At 46.5% G+C, this 20,922-nt stretch overlaps 2 protein-coding genes across 6 annotated transcripts in view; one reads left to right on the top strand and one right to left on the bottom strand.

Annotated features, from left to right (window-relative positions):
- The window catches only part of VAMP4 (vesicle associated membrane protein 4), a 28,444-nt gene extending 26,518 nt beyond the window's left edge, over positions 1 to 1,926 (bottom strand). The window contains exon 1 of one of the 2 annotated variants that reach the window (XM_081195652.1): positions 1,801 to 1,926. The gene's annotated coding sequence lies outside the window, so the exon portion shown is untranslated. The remainder of the gene's footprint in view (positions 1 to 1,800) is intronic. The other variant, XM_081195651.1, reaches the window with a different exon arrangement.
- On the top strand, positions 1,829 to 20,183 carry LOC308587822 (uncharacterized protein; the record flags this gene model as incomplete). 4 transcript variants are annotated; one of them, XM_081195647.1, is made up of 4 exons in its annotated part: positions 17,247 to 19,457; positions 19,520 to 19,566; positions 19,683 to 19,894; positions 20,034 to 20,183. In XM_081195647.1, the coding sequence occupies 4 exons, from the start codon at positions 19,389 to 19,391 to the stop codon at positions 20,123 to 20,125; spliced, it is 420 nt and encodes a 139-aa protein (XP_081051773.1). In that variant the 3' UTR covers positions 20,126 to 20,183. The 4 variants fall into 4 exon arrangements, 3 of the variants coding, with proteins under 3 accessions (XP_081051772.1, XP_081051773.1, XP_081051774.1); XM_081195646.1 differs by lacking the exons at positions 17,247 to 19,457; positions 19,520 to 19,566 and adding an exon at positions 1,829 to 2,064; XM_081195648.1 differs by lacking the exon at positions 17,247 to 19,457 and having other exon boundaries at positions 19,501 to 19,566.
- Positions 20,184 to 20,922: the final 739 nt, after the last annotated feature.

The following is a 20,922-nucleotide window of genomic DNA, read 5'->3' as shown; positions in this document are numbered from 1 at the left end:
GAAGACCCCAAGCAAGGCATGAAAGTCACAACCCCCCTGCCCAATTACTGATGTGCCCTCAGCAATAAATATTCATAAGATTATTCCTTTGAACCTAGTACAGTCAAACCTTGGTTTTCGAACATCTCGGCTGCCGAATGTGAAACACAAGTTGAACGCAAAAAACCCAGAAGTGAATGCTTCTGTTTTCGAACGCGCCTCAGAAGTTGAATGGCTTCCGAGGCGCATTTCTTCATTTTTTCAGAGGATTTTGCTGCCAGCCCTTTGATCCTTGGTTTTCAAACATTTTGGAAATTGAACAGACTTCTGGAACGGATTACGTTTGAAAACCGAGGTTTCACTGCAATGAAACTCCCAGGTCCTCCTTTCAGGCTTCCCAGAGGCATCTGGTTGGTCACTGTAAGAACAGGATGTTGAACGGAATGGGCCTTCAGTCTGACTCAGCAGGCTATTCTTACAGTCTTAAATGTATTCCAACACATTAACCACATATGTTAGGGGCGGAGAACATTTGCTTCGCCTTCTGGATAACCTTCTGGGAGCTGCATGCCAGTTATGGGCATGGCCAGAGGAAAAAAAGAGGTGGAACAATGGATGTGACTCTTAGTAGTTTAAGTAGGTGGACTACATACCACAAGCTTCCTCAACCTACACTCTTCAGAGGACTTCTAAACCATTCCTCTTCTACACACACCTTTCTTGTCCTATATCACCCACTTCATCTCCCTTTTATGCAATCTCAAAGAATCCCATTTCCCTATTTAAATAGGAGGACTTCCCCCCTCTGACTGATTCAAGGGTCTCACAGCACCCCTTCTTTCAACAGCTTGTTTATTTACTGCATTTCTATTCCACCTGTCCTTCAAGGAGCTCAAGGTGGCTCTATCCTCGCAACAGCCCTGAGAGGTAGGTTAGGCTAAGAGGCAGTGAATGGCCCAAGGTCGCCCAGTGAGCTTCATGGGGGGCCAAGTGGGGAGATTTGAAGCCCAGTCTCTCCCAGGTCCTAGTACAACACTAATCACTGCACCAAACCCACCTCCCGTTCCCAAGTCACCTACAGCCTTGCTTTTAACTCTTTTCCCATTTCCCTAATCTTTGATTATTTTTTTAAAGGTCCCTGTTGTAAAACTTCAAAAAGGCCAGCTGCAGAAGAATTGGCGCTACTACAGGTGCCCCTTCCCCATTGGTAAGAACTTGATCTCATTTAGTGTGGCACTGCCTGCACTCTGGAACTCCCTGCCAACTGAAAAAACATTCCTGATTATACAAGAACTACCCAGATGCTTAGAAAGTCGAAGTAATTCTAATCTGTTTCAGCATTTTAAACTTTTGTATGCTTTTAAAGTAGGGCTGCGGATTTTACTGTGAACCAATTTTTTTTTGTGAAGCGCTGAGGCTTTCCCCCCTTTTCTTCCTTTCCAGTCAAGTGGTGTACATATTTCGCAAAACAGACAAATAAAGAAGACGTGGGTTTTTTTGTTATTGTCGTTTTCAGTTGCGACTGTCGGGTGACGGAGCGTTTCCCCCTCCCCTCGCTATGGATGGCGGGGGGGCGAAGGAGCCCCTCGACCGCTTCCCCGGCGCCCCCTCCTCTCCCGTCCTCCGGCAGGCCCCTCATCCCGCCCGGCTCCGCCAACGGCCCTCGGCCTCGCCGCCGCCTCTTCGGAGGGTTTACCTCAGCGCCCCTTCCCATCCTTCCTTCCTTCCTTCCCTCCCTGCACCCGGCCTGCTCGCAGGGCCTCCTCCCTCAGAGGCCCCGCAGGCCTCCCCAGCCCCACGACGCCCCTTCCCGCTTCTCACCTGCTTCCTTTCCAGGGCCGGCGCGGAAATGACCGCCAGGAGGAGGAGGAAGCGCCGTCAGCTGCTGTCCCATCGAGCAACTCGGCGCTCCGGACAGGGGCGGGGAGCCGAGCGCCGAGCACGTCGTTGGAAAACAACTGCCGCAGCGCGACGTTTGGACCCTGCCGGCCGCCGTCGCCGCCAATCCCCGCCCCCTGCACCTCGGGTTCCCAGGGCGGGGCGGGGCCAGTGGCCCAGGGGGCGGGGCCTTGCCAAAGGCTTCAGGTCTGAGTCCGATTTTTCTATTGTAATCATTCTGCGTCGTTGTAAACGTGTCGTGGGCTACTAGTTTGTCTTCTTCTTGCTCTTGTTTTTTGTTATGCATTTTATGTTTTCCTGTTGTATCTTTATGCTGTGAACCTTCCCTGTGATGCTCCAGTGAAGCCACCCTCGCTTAGCTAAATAAAACAGGGAAGCAGATCAGCAAACGCCCGACCTCCCCGTGGTTTTACTGTTTTGCTCTCACGCCTAAGGGGCGCAAATGGCCTCCTGGCTTTCTCTTTCTCCCCTTTCTGGCTCCTCGCTCTGAAAGCATCCTCTCGCGAAGACCAAGGTGGGTTTCTGGTTCCCAGCTCCCTTCTGGAGAAGCCAGGCATCTCTCCAACCATTGGAGATGCTGGCCAAACCCCTGCAAGCGTCTCTGCCTTCCCTTGGGAGGAATGGGGCCTGGCTTGGCACCATCCGTGAGTTTCAGAGCCAGTTCTTTTCTTTTGGCTGAGATGGATTCAAGGGGAGGTTTAGACCACATTCTAGTCCATGGGGTGAAGCTAATCTCATAGCCATAGATGTCAACTGTCCCTTATTTGGCGGGAAAGTCCCTTATCCCAGCGCCGTGTCCCGCTGCTGTCCCTTATTGATGTCCCTTAAATTTCCTGGGTTTCAAAGGAAGCAGCTCCTCTCCCTCCCTCCCTGCCTGCCGGCCAGGGAGGAGGGAGGCTCCAACTGTGTTGCTTGGCTGCGTTGCTCACCCAATAAGGAGTCTAAGAACGACTGGGGGGTGGAGCTTGCATGCCTTGTGCCAATCAAATCAGCCGCATGGCCTGGGGACTCAGCGCTTCCCAGCAGAGAGGTGACGGTGGTTTTCCTTGCTGCATCCCCTTTGGCGGGTTGCTGCGCTGTGGGAACCACCACTTGAGGCTTTGTTTGGCTGCTGGTTGACTAAAATCCCTTATTTTGGCTGCTGATCCCGTATTTTCGAGGCTGCTGGTCCCTTATTTTCAAATCTATAAATTGACAGCTATGCTCATAGCCTTTGTCGTCCTCCCATTGTTCTTTTATTGTGCCGAGGGGTTTTATGGGGTTTTGGAATAGTATTTTGTATATTGATGTGAATATCTTGTAGTCTTGGTTTATCTCCCCCCCCCCTTAAAAGTGTTCAAACATACCTACACTCAATCCCACAAATAATTCATTTTCCCATCACCATCCACCACCCCTCACCCCACCTTTGTGTTTGACTTCCAATCTACTCAATTGCCATTTCTTTCCACTTCTATTACTTTCTTTCACACACCTTTAACCTAATTTCATACTTCTTTTTCTGTTACACATTGTTATCCATCTTATTTAGTATTTCAGTATTTGAAACGGAACTTGTTCATTCTAATAGGAGTTTTGATTTTTCAGTATGGTTTTGCAAGTATCTTTTAAACACCTTCCAGTCCCTGTCTATCTTCTCTTGAGATCCTTCCAATTTCTCCCATTGTTTTGGATATATTGTAGTACTCCAATAATTTGGCAAGCCACTTTATTTTTGTTGGTACAATACCGCTTTTCCAATTTTTCGCAATCAATAGCCTTGCGGCTACTGTTGCGTATAAATATAAGGTCTTGTCTTTAGCCTTTAGGCTTCCTGGTACTATTCCCAATAGAAAACCTTATGGTGTTTTCCTAAATGAATATCTGGACATTTTTTTCATTTCGTTATAAATTATTTCCCAAAATTGTTTGATGTTTAAACAATTCCACCAAATATGTATCATAGTCCCTTTTCCAGTGTTGCATCGCCAGCAGACATCGCTACAATTTTTATTCATTTTTGTTATTCTTTCAGGTGTTAAATACCATCTATGTTGCATTTTGAGGTAATTTTCTTTCAATATATAACACATAGTGAATTTCATATCTTCTTTCCACAATTTTCCCCATTGTTCAAACATAATATTTTCCCCAATATCTTAATCATATACTTAATTTGAATATATTGGAACCAAACACTAATATGAGCTTTAATTTATAATCCTTTAATTCTCAGTTTTCTTCCTTTAATAGAATTTTATAGGTAGCCCAATTTTCTTTAATATTTAATTTTTTCACTGCAACAATTTCTGGCGGCGATGCCCACCAGGGAGTTTTCGGTTCTAGGAGTCTTTTATATTTCTCCCATATTTTATATATAGACTTTCTAACTATATGCCCTAGGAAGCCTTTATGTACTTTGACTTTTTCATCTATTAGATAGGCATGCCATCCAAATCTTGTCTCTACTCCCTCTAAATCCAATACATCCGAGTCATCTAATTTGATCCATTCTTTTAGCCAGGTCAGACCCACCGCATCATGATATAACTCCATGTCAGGGAGACCAAATCCTCCTCTCTCCTTCTTATCTATCATTATTTTGTGTTTTATTCTTGGCTTTTCCCCTGACCATACGAATTTAGCTAAATCTCTTTTCCAATTATTAAAACATTTATCTCCTCCTAGTATTGGGATACTTTGAAATAAAAACATCATCCTTGGTAATATGTTCATCTTTATTACCGATATTTTCCCTAGTAAGGAAAGATTTAATTTCCCCCATACTTGCAAATGATTTTTTATTTCATTCCATGTTTTCCCATAGTTCTCATTACTTAAATCTATAGTGTTTGTTGTTAAATTTATTCTAAGACACCTTATTTTCTTTTTAATTTCCAATCCTGTAATTTCTTGTAATTTCACTTTATCTTTTTCTTCCATATTTTTCACTAATATTTTAGTTTTCCCATAGTTTAATTTGAATCCTGCTAATCTGCCATATTCGTTTATGCATTCCAATATTCTAGGTGTACATTGTAGGGGATTTTCTGTTGTGATCATAACATCGTCTGCAAAGGCTCTTAACTTGTAAGTTTTTTCACCAACTGCTATTCTTCTTATTTGGTTGTCCTGCCTTATTTTCTTTAATAGAACCTTCCTGGCTGCCCAGGAAGACTCCCTGAGTGAGTGCTTGTGGGCCCTGCTTTTGCCACTTACCATCTGGCTTGGGGCGGGGCCTGGGGCCTCACAAGGACTGCGTGCTGCTTGCTGCCTGCTGCCCAGGAAGACTCCCTGAGTGAGTGCTTGTGGGCCCTGCTCTTGCCACTTACCATCTGGCTTGGGGCGGGGCCTGGGGCCTCACAAGGACTGCGTGCTGCTTGCTGCCTGCTGCCCAGGAAGACTCCCTGAGTGAGTGCTTGTGGGCCCTGCTCTTGCCACTTACCATCTGGCTTGGGGCGGGGCCTGGGGCCTCATAAGGACTGCGTGCTGCTTGCTGCCTGCTGCCCAGGAAGACTCCCTGAGTGAGTGCTTGTGGGCCCTGCTCTTGCCACTTACCATCTGGCTTGGGGCGGGGCCTGGGGCCTCACAAGGACTGCGTGCTGCTTGCGGCCTGCTGCCCAGGAAGACTCCCTGAGTGAGTGCTTGTGGGCCCTGCTCTTGCCACTTACCATCTGGCTTGGGGCGGGGCCTGGGGCCTCATAAGGACTGCGTGCTGCTTGCGGCCTGCTGCCCAGGAAGACTCCCTGAGTGAGTGCTTGTGGGCCCTGCTCTTGCCACTTACCATCTGGCTTGGGGCGGGGCCTGGGGCCTCATAAGGACTGCGTGCTGCTTGCGGCCTGCTGCCCAGGAAGACTCCCTGAGTGAGTGCTTGTGGGCCCTGCTCTTGCCACTTACCATCTGGCTTGGGGCGGGGCCTGGGGCCTCATAAGGACTGCGTGCTGCTTGCGGCCTGCTGCCCAGGAAGACTCCCTGAGTGAGTGCTTGTGGGCCCTGCTCTTGCCACTTACCATCTGGCTTGGGGCGGGGCCTGGGGCCTCACAAGGACTGCGTGCTGCTTGCTGCCTGCTGCCCAGGAAGACTCCCTGAGTGAGTGCTTGTGGGCCCTGCTCTTGCCACTTACCATCTGGCTTGGGGCGGGGCCTGGGGCCTCATAAGGACTGCGTGCTGCTTGCGGCCTGCTGCCCAGGAAGACTCCCTGAGTGAGTGCCTGAGGGCCCTGCTCTTGCCACTTACCATCTGGCTTGGGGCGGGGCCTGGGGCCTCATAAGGACTGCGTGCTGCTTGCGGCCTGCTGCCCAGGAAGACTCCCTGAGTGAGTGCTTGTGGGCCCTGCTTTTGCCACTTACCATCTGGCTTGAGGCGGGGCCTGGGGCCTCACAAGGACTGCGTGCTGCTTGCTGCCTGCTGCCCAGGAAGACTCCCTGAGTGAGTGCTTGTGGGCCCTGCTCTTGCCACTTACCATCTGGCTTGGGGCGGGGCCTGGGGCCTCATAAGGACTGCGTGCTGCTTGCGGCCTGCTGCCCAGGAAGACTCCCTGAGTGAGTGCCTGAGGGCCCTGCTCCTCCCTGCCACTTACCACCTGGCCTGGGGCGGGGCCTGACAGGCCTCACTAGGACAGTTGTTACTGCCGGAGAGGCACAGAGTGTTTTTAAAATGTTTTTTAAAAATTTTCTTTGGATTTTTTGTATGTGGGGGGTGGGGGTGGGATGGATGTTTGGTTGGGCTTGGGGAATTATTATTTTTTTATTTTGATGTTTTTGTAATTTTTACATTTTTTTGTTTGTATTGTTTTATTGGTTTTGTTTGTTTGTTTAAGGTGTTATTTTGTTTTTAGGGGGAGGGTTCAGGGCTGCCGGGGAGTGGGCCCCAGCCCACAAAATGGCTGGGGCATGTTCCACAGGGGGGGATGCACTGGGACAACCGATCTCAGTGATCACGGGTAGGAGGAGGAGCTACGCTAAGACCAGACCATGTCATTACAGAGGAGGCAGGTTTAGTCGTTGTCTGAGGACTATCCCTGCCTCCGGGTCTGGTCCTGTCCGGATGGATACTAGAATCAGCAAGGGATACCCACGTGACCTGAAGGTGCTGCTGTGCAATGCCAGGTCAATGATTCGTAAGACCACTGCCATCCATGACTTGATCATGGATGGAGGATTTGACCTGGCATGTGTAACAGAGACTTGGTTGGATGAAGCAGACGGGCCTGTCCTTGCCGCTGCTTGTCCACCAGGTTTCTCTTACGCACAGCAACCCAGGTCACGTGGGCGGGGAGGGGGGGTTGCAGTGATTTTTAGGAAGTCATTAGTTTGCACCAGGCGTCCTATTGGGAAGACCCAGTTTTCTGAGTGCATGTTCTGGAAGTTGGGCAATAGGGGCAGTACAGGATTCCTTTTGGTGTACCGACCTCCCCGCTGCACCAAGGATTCCCTGCCCGAGCTGCTTCAGGTCGTGGCGGATGTTCTCCTGGAGACACCTAGCCTGGTCGTCCTAGGGGATTTTAACATCCATGCCGACACGACCTTACAAGGGGCCGCTCGGGACTTCGTGGAAAGCATGGCCTCCATGGGGCTGTCCCTGAATAAGTCTGGCCCAACCCATAGCCGTGGACATGCCTTGGACCTGGTGTTTACCTCTATGGATGTTGGTGATCTGACACTAAGTAAAAGCGAAATGAAAGAAGTGCCATGGTCAGATCACTTCCTGGTGCAACTGGACTTCTCTGCGACCCATCCCCTCTGCAGGGAGGTGGGACCAATTCGGATGGTCCGCCCCCGCCACTTAATGGATCCAAATGGTTTCCAGAGAGTGGTAGGGGATGCTTTATCCCATGTTGATGGCCTTTCAGCCGATTCCCTGGTGGCCCGCTGGAATGTGGAGTTAACCAGGGCTATTGACTGTTTGGCTCCGAAGCGCCCTCTCCGATTGCATGGAGCCCGGACAGCCCCGTGGTTTTCCACGGATCTGAGGGCAATGAAACAATCGTTGAGACGGCTAGAGCGCCGGTGGCGGATAACTCATTCCGAATCTGACCGGACACAGGTTAGAGCTCAACGTCGAGCCTACCAAGTGGCGATAGCGACGGCGAAGAAGAATTTCTTCACCGCCTCTATTGCATCTGCAGAAAACAGCAGCAGGAGACTTTTTCAGGTGGTTCACAATTTAGCGGAACCACCTGCAACATCGGGGCCCAGTACGGGCCACATGTTCTCCTGCAATGATTTTGCAAAGTTTTTTGCAGATAAAATCGCCCAGATTCGGGAAGAAGTAGACTCCACCGTGGGAGCAGGGCCGGGGCGGGAGAGTGCTAGAGTTCTGTCTAGTCAAGTTGAGTGGGATCAATTTCAATCTGTTACCTCCGAGGATGTGGACAGGCTGCTTGGACGAGTGAAACCAACCACCTGTCTCCTGGATCCTTGCCCATCCTGGCTTATAAAAGCTAGCCGGGAAGGACTGGGCGATGGGCTTCGTGGGGTGGTGAATGCTTCCCTCCGTGAGGGAGCCTTCCCAGACCCGCTGAAAGAGGCGGTTATTAAACCGCTTCTTAAAAAACCATCTTTAGATGCGGCCACGATGGCCAACTATCGCCCAGTCTCAAATCTTCCATTCCTGGGCAAGGTGATTGAGCGAGTGGTTGCTGAACAACTCCAGGCACGCCTGGAAGAAGCGGACCATTTGGATCCCTTCCAGTCGGGATTCAGGCCTCATCATGGGACTGAAACTGCCTTGGTCGCACTGGTTGATGATCTCCGGCGGGCTAGGGACAAAGGTGAGAGCTGTTTCCTAGTTCTGCTGGATCTCTCAGCGGCGTTTGATACCATCGACCATAGCATCCTTCTGGACCGTCTTGAGGGGCTGGGAGCTGGGGGCACTGTTATACAGTGGTTCCGCTCCTTCCTCCTGGGCCGTGTTCAGAAAGTGGTGGTGGGGGATGAGTGTTCAGACCCTTGGGCCCTCACTTGTGGGGTGCCTCAGGGTTCTGTCCTCTCCCCCATGCTTTTTAACATCTATATGAAGCCGCTGGGAGAGATCATCAGGAGGTTTGGGCTGGGTGTTCATCAGTATGCGGATGACACCCAGCTCTACCTCTCTTTTAAATCAGAACCAGTGAAGGCGGTGAAGGTCCTGTGTGAGTGTCTGGAGGCGGTTGGAGGATGGATGGCGGCTAACAGATTGAGGTTGAATCCTGACAAGACAGAAGTACTGTTTTTGGGGGACAGGAGGCGGGCAGGTGTGGAGGATTCCCTGGTCCTGAATGGGGTAACTGTGCCCCTGAAGGACCAGGTGTGCAGCCTGGGAGTCAGTTTGGACTCACAGCTGTCCATGGAGGCACAGGTCAAATCTGTGTCCAGGGCAGCTGTTTACCAGCTCCATCTGGTACGTAGGCTGAGACCCTATCTGCCTGCGGACTGTCTCGCCAGAGTGGTGCATGCTCTGGTTATCTCCCGCTTGGACTACTGCAATGCGCTCTACGTGGGGCTACCTTTGAAGGTGACGCGGAAACTACAACTAATCCAGAATGCGGCAGCTAGACTGGTGACTGGGAGCGGCCGCCGAGACCATATAACACCGGTCTTGAAAGACCTGCATTGGCTCCCAGTACGTTTCCGAGCACAATTCAAAGTGTTGGTGCTGACCTTTAAAGCCCTAAACGGCCTCGGTCCAGTATACCTGAAGGAGCGTCTCCACCCCCATCAGTCTGCCCGGACGCTGAGGTCCAGCGCCGAGGGCCTTCTGGCGGTTCCCTCACTGCGAGAAGCAAAGCTACAGGGAACCAGGCAGAGGGCCTTCTCGGTAGTGGCGCCCGCCCTGTGGAACGCCCTTCCAGCAGATGTCAAAGCGATAAACAACTATCTGACATTCAGGAGACATCTTAAGGCAGCCCTGTTCAGGGAAGTTTTTAACGTGTGACATTTTACTGTATTTTTGGTTTTTATGGAAGCCGCCCAGAGTGGCTGGGGAGGCCCAGCCAGATGGGCGGGGTATAAATAATAAATTATTATTATTATTATTATAATACTATTATAAATAACATTGGGGATAGGGGGCATCCTTGTCTTGTACCTTTAAAGATATTGATTTCTTCTCCAAACTCTCCATTAATAATAATTTTTGCTTTCTGTTGGTTATATATTGCATTTATACCTTTTTGGAATTTTTCACCTAGACACAATTCTTTTAATAGTTTTTTCATAAATTCCCATGAGATTTTATCAAAAGCCTTCTCCGCATCGATTGAAATCAGGGCTGCTTGTTTATCTCTTCTTACTTGTAGATATTCCATTATGTCTATTATATTTATAACATTATCCTTTATTTGTCTACCTTCCACAAATCCAGCCTGATTTTTATGTACTATTTTTCCTATAATTTTTTTCAACCCATTAGCCAATAATCCTGCATAAATTTTATAATCCGAATTTAACAATGAAATGGGTCTATAATTTGAGACAGATTCCAAATCCATACCTTGTTTTGGCAGGAGCGTTATATACGCTTGAGTCCATGAGTCTGGAATATTCCCCTTCTCTACCGCTTCCTCTATTACTTCTTTTAGTGGGTCGATTAATTCATTTAACATTTCTTTGTAGTATTCTGCTGGTATGCCGTCTGGACCTGGGGATTTCCCTATTTTTAATTTTTGAATTGATTCCTTAATTTCTACGGTTGATATTGGTTCATTTAATAATTTATGGTCTTCTTCTGCTATCTCTATTAATTTATTTTTCTTTATATATTCCTCTGTTTCTTCTATTGGCACTTCTTTTTGATATAATTTTTTGTAATATTTTTCATATTCTTTTTAAATTTCTGTCATATCCCTTATTGTCCTCTCTTCTACTTTTATTTTATTTATTAATTTTTCATTTCTTTGTTTCTTTAATTGCCAGGCAAGGATCTTGCCTGGTTTATTTGGCCATTCAAAATTTTTATATTTCCAAAATCTGATTTGTTGTTCTACCTCCTGTTCTATAATTTTATTATAGTCTACTCTCAGTAATTTAATTTCTTGATTTAATGTCTCTTAATTTTTGCTTGCATAGGCCAATTTTCCCTTCCTTTTAATTTCTTCTAAAAGCTCCCTTTTCTTTTTTTCTTTATTCTTATATGCTATTGAGTTTTGTTGTATGAAATATCCCCTAACAACTGCCTTCCCAGCATCCCACACTGTTTTAACATCTGTCCCTTTCCTCCAATTGTTTTCAAAATATTCCTTCATCAACTTTCTGGCTCCTTGTATTACTATTTGGTTTTTTAATAAGAAAACATTCATTCTCCACCTTATCAATGAGATTGGGCGGTATGATTCTTCTTTGAGATGGAGACTATTTTGGAAGAGCAGGGTGAGGAAGGAAGGCCCTTCCCAAAAAGGTTTGTTTGGGACACAGCCACACAGGACTCAGATGCTGCTTCCCGGCCCAAAGCTCACCCTGCCCACTCGCGGGAGGCACTCACCCAGTTGCTCGCTGGTGCCAGAGCAGCCCTCCCATGGTGCACTCCTAGTCAGCTGGGCTTCACTAGGATGCTGCTCCGCTTTCGCGGGTCCTGGCCTCTGGTGCATACCTATCTGGCTCCTGCGGCCTCTGTGGTCCCTCCTGGCTTTCTCCTAGCAGCAGCAGTGGCAGGGGTGTCACCACATTGCCACACAGGAAATTCCAGAATTCTCCTTTTATCATACCATATTTGTTTTTCCTTTTACCAAGTACAGTGGTCCCCCGCAAGACGAATGCCTCGCAAGACGAAAAACTCGCTAGACGAAAGAGTTTTCCGTTTTTTGAGTCGTTCCGCAAGATGAATTTCCCTATGGGCTTGCTTCGCAAGACGAAACGTCTTGCGAGTTCTTGCGAGTTTGTTTCCTTTTTCTTAAAGCCACTAAGCCGTTAATAGCCACTAAGCCGCTAATAGCCGTGCTTCGCAAGACAAAAAAACCGCAAGACAAAGAGACTCGCAGAACGGATTAATTTCGTCTTGCGAGGCACCACTGTAAAAGCTTGCACATGCCCCAAACATGGGCATTACACGCTATTGCTTCTCAGTTTTGTGACAGTGCTGCTTCTGCCTGGGCTGGTGAAATAATTCTGAAAGAGTTAAGTCTTCTTTTGTTTACTTGATAATAGCGGGGAGGTGATTATTCCCTGAATGCTTTCATACTTAAAACAGTAGGTGGGATTCAGTGTTTACTCTGACCCATTGAAATAATCAACCAAAGTTTGTCAAGACCATTAATTTCAATGGGTCTACTCTGAGTAAAATCTAGTTGAATCTAACCCAGAATCTGAAAAGGGGAGCCTACACTCCTTTAATATCTTGCAGTGAGCATGCAGGTATTAGGGGCTTGATCTCAGGATAGGCGTCACCTTGGGTGTTTAGCCTACACGTTGGTGACTTTGTGAACAGGACTAGTGTGTTGTGTGTGCCCGTGTTGTAGAAAAGAAAGCTATTGGCAGTTTGACTGTAGGGAGGAGGGTGACAGAATTGGGAGTAAGCTGGGCATTAAGCAGGGGCTAGCTAAACTAGAAGCAACCGTGTAGGGTTCTGAGAGGTGTGCACTGCTCTTTATGGTTCAACTTTCCCTGCTTGCAGGCCAATTACATAGAAAAAGGGATACTCCTGAGTAAGATTACCTCTACTGTCAGACTAAAGGTCATTGTGATTCCCTGTCCCCACTATGCACTCTGGAGGTACCTACCTACTTGCTGTGTACTTTATTAATTTTCTTTGCATTAATTATATTTTTGCATGAGTTAATTAATTATTAATTTACCACAGCAGATTTATTATTATTAACAACTTAAGGAAGCTGAGTCTACTTTTGTTCATTATAGAGTAGTTGCAGGCTATTCATTCATTGCTAGGTGGTTACCAGAGGTGGCGAGTGCAGGGTCATATTGTCTCTTTGTGTGTGCATTTACACACAAGATAGAACAAGCTGTGATATTTATCTTCTGGAGATCTGGGCAGAAGGCTGAAGCATAAGGAATTTGTAGTGTACGTGTGTCTAGTGCATTTTAAACCTCTCCCCTGAGGGAGGCAGGGTAGAAGGTCTTCCTCATGGGCAAAACATAGACAGGAGCCAGAAGAGAAGTACAGTGGTGCCTCGCAAGACGAAATTAATTCGTTCCGCGAGTCTTTTCGTCTTGCGATGTTTTTCGTCTTGCAAAGCACGGTCCAACGCAACTGCGCCTCTTCAAGCGGCTTTAAGAAAAAAGCAAACAAACTCGCAAGACGTTTTCGTCTTGCAAAGCAAGCCCATAGGGAAAATCGTCTAGCGAAGCAACGCAAAAACCGAAAAACCCTTTCGTCTAGCGAGTTTTTCGTCTTGCGAGGCATTCGTCTTGCGGGGCACCACTGTACAGAAGCCAGGGCAATTGAAGCATATGAAAGTTTCTCTGTTTACCTAATTGTGATGAAGCAGATATTAGAAAACCTCTGTGAACCTCTCACTTTCATTTCACGAAAACAAGATTCTATAGAGGGGCTACCTCTGGAATTTCAAAATTGGGGGGAAATTGCTGTGTATGTTTTTGTAATGGCATTATAGAAAATGATATCAACTGATTAAGTTATTGCTTTTAACATATGGTTGGTAATTGGGTTCTCCACAGGATTGCCTGGTTCATTATCTTCCCATTTTGTTTTCTTATAACATTGACAAAATAATTCTGTTCTTGGAAAGAAAACATAGCTATGGAGGGAAGGATTAATGTAGGGTTAGGAACTCTGTGAACCTCTTAAGTGAGCTATGCAAAAATCCGAGTGGAGATTTGCAGCCTGGGTAGGATTCAGTGTGTTCTCTGTTCCCAACAAAACCACCTGGAGCAGCAGGAGTTCATTATTACCCATTAGCTGACATTTATGGCATGAGGTTGCAACATTGTTTTGACTTGGGTCACTAGCAGCTTTCTACAAGGATGTATGAAAATATATTGAATTTCCCCTCATCTAGTTTTTCTCTACAAGTAAACACCATAGTCTGTGCTGCATGAAGTTAGGAAGAGTTTTGTAGAGTGTCTGGGGAAATCTCATGTTGGATCTAGGAGTCCTGGTTTGAAGACTGTAGAATCAGAGGTTCCCAACCTCCTTTTGTAGCAGATTTACTGAGAGTCTGTGGGCAAGTTACTACAGGTCATTTTTGCTTTTCTTGCTCTTCATGGGAATAATTTAGTGCCCCTCCTCACAGAGTGGTTATGAGAGCAAATGTAATCATGCTTAAACTATTGGTAGCTGTTTACAGGTAGGTAGCCATGTTGCTCTGCCGTAGTCGAAACAAAATTTTAAAAAATCCTTCCAGTAGCACCTTAGAGACCAACTAAGTCTGTTAACTAAGTCGTGTGCATGCACACTTCTTCTTCTTCTGGTATCTGAAGAAGTGTGCATGCACACGAAAGCTCATACCAGTAACAAACTTAGTTGGTCTCTAAGGTGCTACTGGAAGGATTTTTTTTATTGGTAGCTGTGTTGCTTCAGTAGAGCAAAAAGAGAGAGAAAAGTAAGTGGATTAATATGTACTTTAAATCAGAAGTGCTGAGGTATAGAGCAAGGGCTTCAACAGACCAGCACTGACAACAGTAACTTCTTCTTTCAAATTTTTTTTATTGATTTTCCAAAATTTAAAACAGACAGACAAACAAACAAACATACATACATCCTGTTTAAATCTTGGTAACATTATTAAGTGACTTCCTCAAATCCCCTTGGTTGAATTTCATTATATATCATTTTAACGGTTTTCCAAAATGACAACAGTAACTTCTGGTTCAGTGATGGGGAAACCTGTGACCTTCTGGATGTTGAAGTAGAACTTCCCATCTATCCCTGACCAGTCACTGGGCCATGCGTCTGCCTCCCATCCACCTCCCACCTGACTGCCTCACAGTAGCATCCTGTTGGTAGGCAAGGAAAAATATAGATATAAAAGGAAAATTCCCTGGATGCCTAGATCTAGGTTTGGGGCAAGGACTCTTTGGTGAGAAGCCCAGCAGAGCTTTAAAATATGCAGCAAAACATGACAATATAGGCTGTTAGACTTTTAAAAAATGAATTACTAAATGAGTTCCAAAATGAGTCCTCTCTTACCCCAGCATAGGAAAAGACCACATTTGGTAAGTTAAAAATGGTTTATTTACACCCCTATTATTACATTATTACTTTCCACGTCTAATTCTTCTCCGCACACACGCACCCCCCTTTTCTTCTTCTCTTTTCTCCATCTTCTTTTTCTCTCTCCATTCCTTCATTTGTGTGTATGTATGTGTACATGCCCTTCATGGATCACTGCCTTGCCGTGGCGAAGGGGCTTGAAGAACTCAGAGAAGCTATGAACTATGCCGAGCAGGGCACCCAAGATGAACAGGTCATAGTAGAGAGAGGAACCAGAGACCAAATTGCAAACATGCGCTGGATTATGGAGAAAGCTAGAGAGTTCCAGAAAGACATCTACTTCTGCTTCATTGACTATGCAAAAGCCTTTGACTGTGTTGACCACAGCAAACTATGGCAAGCTCTTAAAGAAATGGGAGTGCCTGATCACCTCATCTGTCTCCTGAGAAATCTCTATGTGGGACAAGAAGCTACAGTTAGAACTGGATATGGAACAACTGATTGGTTCAAAATTGGGAAAGGAGTACGGCAAGGCTGTATATTGTCTCCCTGCTTATTTAACTTATATGCAGAATTCATCATGCGAAAGGCTGGGCTGGATGAATCCCAAACCGGAATTAAGATTGCCGGAAGAAATATCAACAACCTCAGATATGCAGATGACACAACCTTGATGGCAGAAAGTGAAGAGGAATTAAAGAACCTTTTAATGAGGGTGAAAGAGGAGAGCGCAAAATATGGCCTGAAGCTCAACATCAAAAAAACAAAGATCATGGCCACTGGGCCCATCACCTCCTGGCAAATAGAAGGGGAAGAAATGGAGGCAGTGAGAGATTTTACTTTCTTGGGCTCCATGATCAGTGCAGATGGTGACAGCAGTCACGAAATTAAAAGACGCCTGCTCCTTGGGAGAAAGGCGATGGCAAACCTAGACAACATCTTAAAAAGCAGAGACATCACCTTGCCAACAAAGGTCCGTATAGTAAAAGCCATGGTTTTCCCAGTAGTGATGTATGGAAGTGAGAGCTGGACCATAAAGAAGGCTGATCGCCGAAGAATTGATGCTTTTGAATTATGGTGCTGGAGGAGACTCTTGAGAGTCCCATGGACTGCAAGGAGATCAAACCTCTCCATTCTGAAGGAAATCAGCCCTGAGCGCTCACTGGAAGGACAGATCGTGAAGCTGAGGCTCCAATACTTTGGCCACCTCATGAGAAGAGAAGACTCCCTGGAAAAGACCCTGATGTTGGGAAAGATGGAGGGCACAAGGAGAAGGGGACGACAGAGAATGAGATGGTTGGATGGTGTTCTTGAAGCTACCAGCATGAGTTTGATCAAACTGCGGGAGGCAGTGGAGGACAGGAGTGCCTGGCGTGCTCTGGTCCATGGGGTCACGAAGAGTCGGACACGACTAAACGACTAAACAACAACAACAATGTGTACATGCAGGGACATGGGTGGCGTTGTGGGTTAAACCACAGAGCCTGGGACTTGCCGATCAGAAGGTTGGTGGTTCGAATCCCTGCGACAGGGTGAGCTCCCGTTGCTCAGTCCCTGCTCTTGCCAACCTAGCAGTTCGAAAGCATGTCAAAGTGCAAGTAGATAAATAGGTGCCACTCTGACAGGAAGGTAAACGGTGTTTCCGTGCACTGCTCTGGTTCGCCAGAAGCGGCTTAGTCATGCTGGCCACATGACCCAGAAGCTGTAGGCCGGCTCCCTTGGCCAATAAAGTGAGATGAGTGCCGCAACCCCAGAGTCAGTCACGACTGGACCTAATGGTCAGGGGTCCCTTTACCTTTATGTGTACATACAGGTGCAGGGTTAGAAACTGAGATATGAACATGTCAGGGAACTGACATCAGAGGCACGGGAGAAGGAGAGGGTCTCTGATTCTGCAGGAGAAGGTCCCAGCGCTAGGGGGAGACTCAGCTGGGAAGCAGGGGAAGAGAATGAGTGTAACACCAGGGATCCAGGAGAGCAACAGGACAGGGAGGTGCAGGGGCTCCAGGACTCTTCGTTGGAAGTTAGTGAGGAGAGCCCAAGCACCCCGCTGCCCATGCCCACCCTGCGCAGGAGACTTCCGCGCAGTGAGAGGCGGAGACGATTGGGCGTCAAACAAATCTTATGTTGGCAACGCTTTAAGAAACGCCCACAGACAGATTCTACGAGTGACTAAGGGCAGCCACGCTGAGATGGGCTGTGCAGTCCGGAGGGTTTAACCAGGCAATCCAATGCTCAAACGGGGCAGGATTACGCACGAGTAACTCCCAACCACTACAGAACACTAGGAGCTAAATGGCACCTTAAACCTAGGTTATGAATGCAGAAGCTGAATGTCTAGGCGTGCTTTTTTATAACAAGAATACAAATTCAGAATTTAAAAAAATAGAAATATTACCAAGAACAATTTCAGATCATAATCCAGTAATACTGCAACTACGAGAGGGAAATGACTCCACTCGTAGATGGAGATTGAGTAAGGAGTTGTTGGAGGATCAGAAACTTTTAGAAAAAGCAGAGAAAATATTAGGAGTTTATTTTGAATTAAATTTAAATAGAGAAACAAAATTACAGGTGGTTTGGGATGCCAGCAAGGCGGTCAGGAGAGGTCTGTTTATACAACAAAATGCATGTAAAAAAAATTTGAGAGAACAGAAGAAAAAGGAAATTTTAGAGGCCTTGACAAAAAAGGAAAAAGAATTAATACAGAAACCCAACAAAGAAACTATAAAGCAAACTATTAAGTTATTACAAATTCAATGATCAATAATAAAGAAAAAGAATAAAACAGAAGTACTTCGAACATGCAAAAAAATCAGGAAAGTTGCTGGTGTAGCAACTGAAGAAAAAGGAAACTCAAAATATTATATCTAAAATCAAAGATAAAGGAAAATTGATAAACAACCCAAAGGACATCAGGAAAGAACCCGACAGCTGGAGGAGAAAGCTGACCGCTTGATGGTGGTCACAAGGCTCCCAGGTGCGGTGGAAGAGCCAACCAATGTTGCCTACTGTACTTGTCTCCAGCAGAAACACATGGTGTGGGGGCACAGTTCTTCCCCGATGAGAGGAGTGGACCAGAGGGAAGCCTGCATCGGTAAGGTCTGCTCCTCCTAGCTTTGCCACCCCCCTGGGACCGCTGCAGATTGGCTGATTCAAACGGCTGGGTTCCGGCGGGAACTCAGAGGCGGTGACCCCAGGAGGCAGAGCAACAGCCACAGGAGCAGTGTGGCTCCGAGATGGTGTCGCAATGCACCAGGCTGCAAATGTTGCCCACGGCCGGGACATGATGAGCAGCCATGAATGGTTCCTCGTCCTCCTGGGGAAAAGTGACAAGTGGGGTGACAAGTGACAAGCGAACAAAATGAATTTCAATAGGGAGTCATGTCAGGTTCTGCAAGAACCAGATTCACTAAGATGGGATGGGGGACACCTGGCTTTCTAGCAGTACAGGTGGAAAAGATCTAAGGGTCTTGGTGGATCAAAAGCTTAACAGGAGTCAACAGCGTGATGCAGCAGCAAAAGAAAGCTAACACTATTCTAGGCTGCCTCAGCAGAAGTCTAGTGTCCAGATCAAGGGAGGTAATAGTACCACTCGATTCTTCCTTGGTCAGACCACACTTGGAATACTGTGTCCAATTCTGGGCACCACAGTTTAAGAAGGATGCTGACAAGCTGGACCATGTGCAGAGGAGGGTGACCAAGATGTCTGGAAACGAAGCCTTACGATGAATGCTTGAAGGAGCTGGGTATGTTCAGCCTGAAAAAGAGGAGACTGAGAGGAGATCTTCAGCTATTTTAAGGCCTGTCACATGGAAGAGGGAGGATGCTTGTTTTATCCTGCTCTGGACGGGAGGACTCGAACAGATGGTTTCAAGTTCAAAGAAAGGAGATTCTGACTAAATATTAATGAAAATCTTTCTGACACTAAGAGCGGTTTGGCAGTCGAACAGACTCCCTTGGAAGGTGGTGGACTCTCCTTCCTTGGAGGCTTCTAACGAGAGGCTGGATGGCCATCTGTCATGGATGCTGTCGCTGAAATTCCTGCGTTGCAGGGGGTTGGACTAGATGACCCTCGAGGTCCCTTCCAACTCTAGAATTCTATTATTCTAAGGGTGTGGAGAGGGGTTATTTTGAACTATGAAGTGAGAAACAGCAGTCGTAGTTGAGGCCAGAAGTGCTTTCCCTTGGTGACCCCACCGTGTTGAAAAGGGGGGGGGGTGTTTGCAAGGGGTTTCCTGTCCTGTCCAGAAATGCACCGGGCTGGATGAAGCCAGCTTGAGATCTTTTCTAAATAAATGGAATAAAACCACTTAAGCCACTGAAAGATAGATTTGAAAAGTGACTGTGAAGGGGAACAATGCCCCTTATTATTAAGCAAGATAGCTAAAGTAACAGGGTCATGTCCTCCATTGTGACACGTCCCCATGCTGAGTGACTTGGCTGAGGACTTTGGGAAGAGCAACTATCTGAGGATAGCAAGTGAGGGAGAGCAAGTGAGGGAGGATAGCAAGTGAGGGAGAGCAAGTGAGGGAGGATAGCAAGTGAGGGAGAGCAGAGTAAGATGTTGCAGGAGAGAATTCAGAGACTCTCTTCATGTCAAGTGTAAGTAGGATTTCTCCTCCTTCTGAAACGTAGGAGAGGTTTAGCTGCCAGCTGCCCCAAATCCAGCACAGAGATATCTAGAACTCATTTCCTCATTGTTTCCTCTTCTCCCCTAGGTTCCGAAGTCTGAGGCGGCTCCGCAGGCTGCTGGTCTCCTGCTGCCGGTTGCCCAAGATACATCCTCTGGTCTGCCAGGAGGAGGAAGGAGATGAGTGGAAGGAGGAGGTAAATGTCACGAAGGACGGAAAGGAGGAGAAGATTAAGATTCGATCGATTTTTGTGAGACCATGCGACCAGGGGATGGAGTCCACCGATACCAACGTGGATGGTGAGTGTTGATCTTTCTTCCTCAGGAACAGGGAGACCAGAGAAAATCTGGCAGTGGGGCGGAGGGTGCAGAAAGATGGGTTATCAGCATAAGAATCAATTAAAATATTAAGAATCCTTTCTCTTCTTTTCTCTTCCAGGCAATGGCAGCAGTGAGACCAGCAGCTCGAGCGGAGCTCTTACCCCCCCTCCCACGCCCAGTTCCCCCCTCCCCACAATTCCAAATATATAAATAAAGAAATATAGAAATAATTTTTGTATGGATTTAAATAAAGTTTGGAATACAAATATACTAGTCTTTGATCATGTTTTTTTCCCCAGGGGTTCTTTGCCCTGGTTAATAACAAATCCCATCATAGTTTTCCAACTCTGATTTTAAAAAGAAATAAATACTATGAGCACTTTGCATTTTCAATTCACTTAAATCATTGTGGCATCCAGACTAGAGGACTCAAATGCATTTTGTTTCTGCTGCTCTACTCTTCAGCACCTTTACTTAGGAATAAACACCATAAAAATAAATATGAAATGGAAATGAGACCACTTGCCATTGTGGATTGGCAAATTTGTTGGTTTCAGTTTCTTGTTTTTCAATCTTACATTCTGTTCTCAACAATTTCACATCAGTTTGCATTTTAAAAAAAGATCCCCATAAAAATGTGTCAGCATTTTAGTGTGAATTTGTCCTAATGCACATATCTTTGTATGCAACATTGTCCAGTATGCACAGCGCTCTCTCATCATATAATGGGAATATCTCATTCTCATTAATAGATGCATTTCTTATGCACACTTAACCTGGTAATATACGTCTGAACATATTATATGACTGCAGAACTGCATTGCAAAATTAAGAGAATGTTGATTACTTACGGATGACTGTGTTCTTGCACTCTGTAGGAAACTGTGGCTTAAAAGCAGGTTCGACTTTAAATGTGAACTGAATTAAATTTCTTCCCCCTGCTTACTAATGCATACGCCTGGCCAACAACCCCTGACGATAAAACATTTAAAAGGAAAAGGAAAAAT

This window comes from Podarcis bocagei, assembly GCF_964188305.1.
Source record: "Podarcis bocagei genome assembly, chromosome: 5".
NCBI classification, from domain to species: Eukaryota; Metazoa; Chordata; class Lepidosauria; order Squamata; family Lacertidae; genus Podarcis; species Podarcis bocagei.
This window is presented reverse-complemented; position numbering and strand designations above follow the sequence as displayed.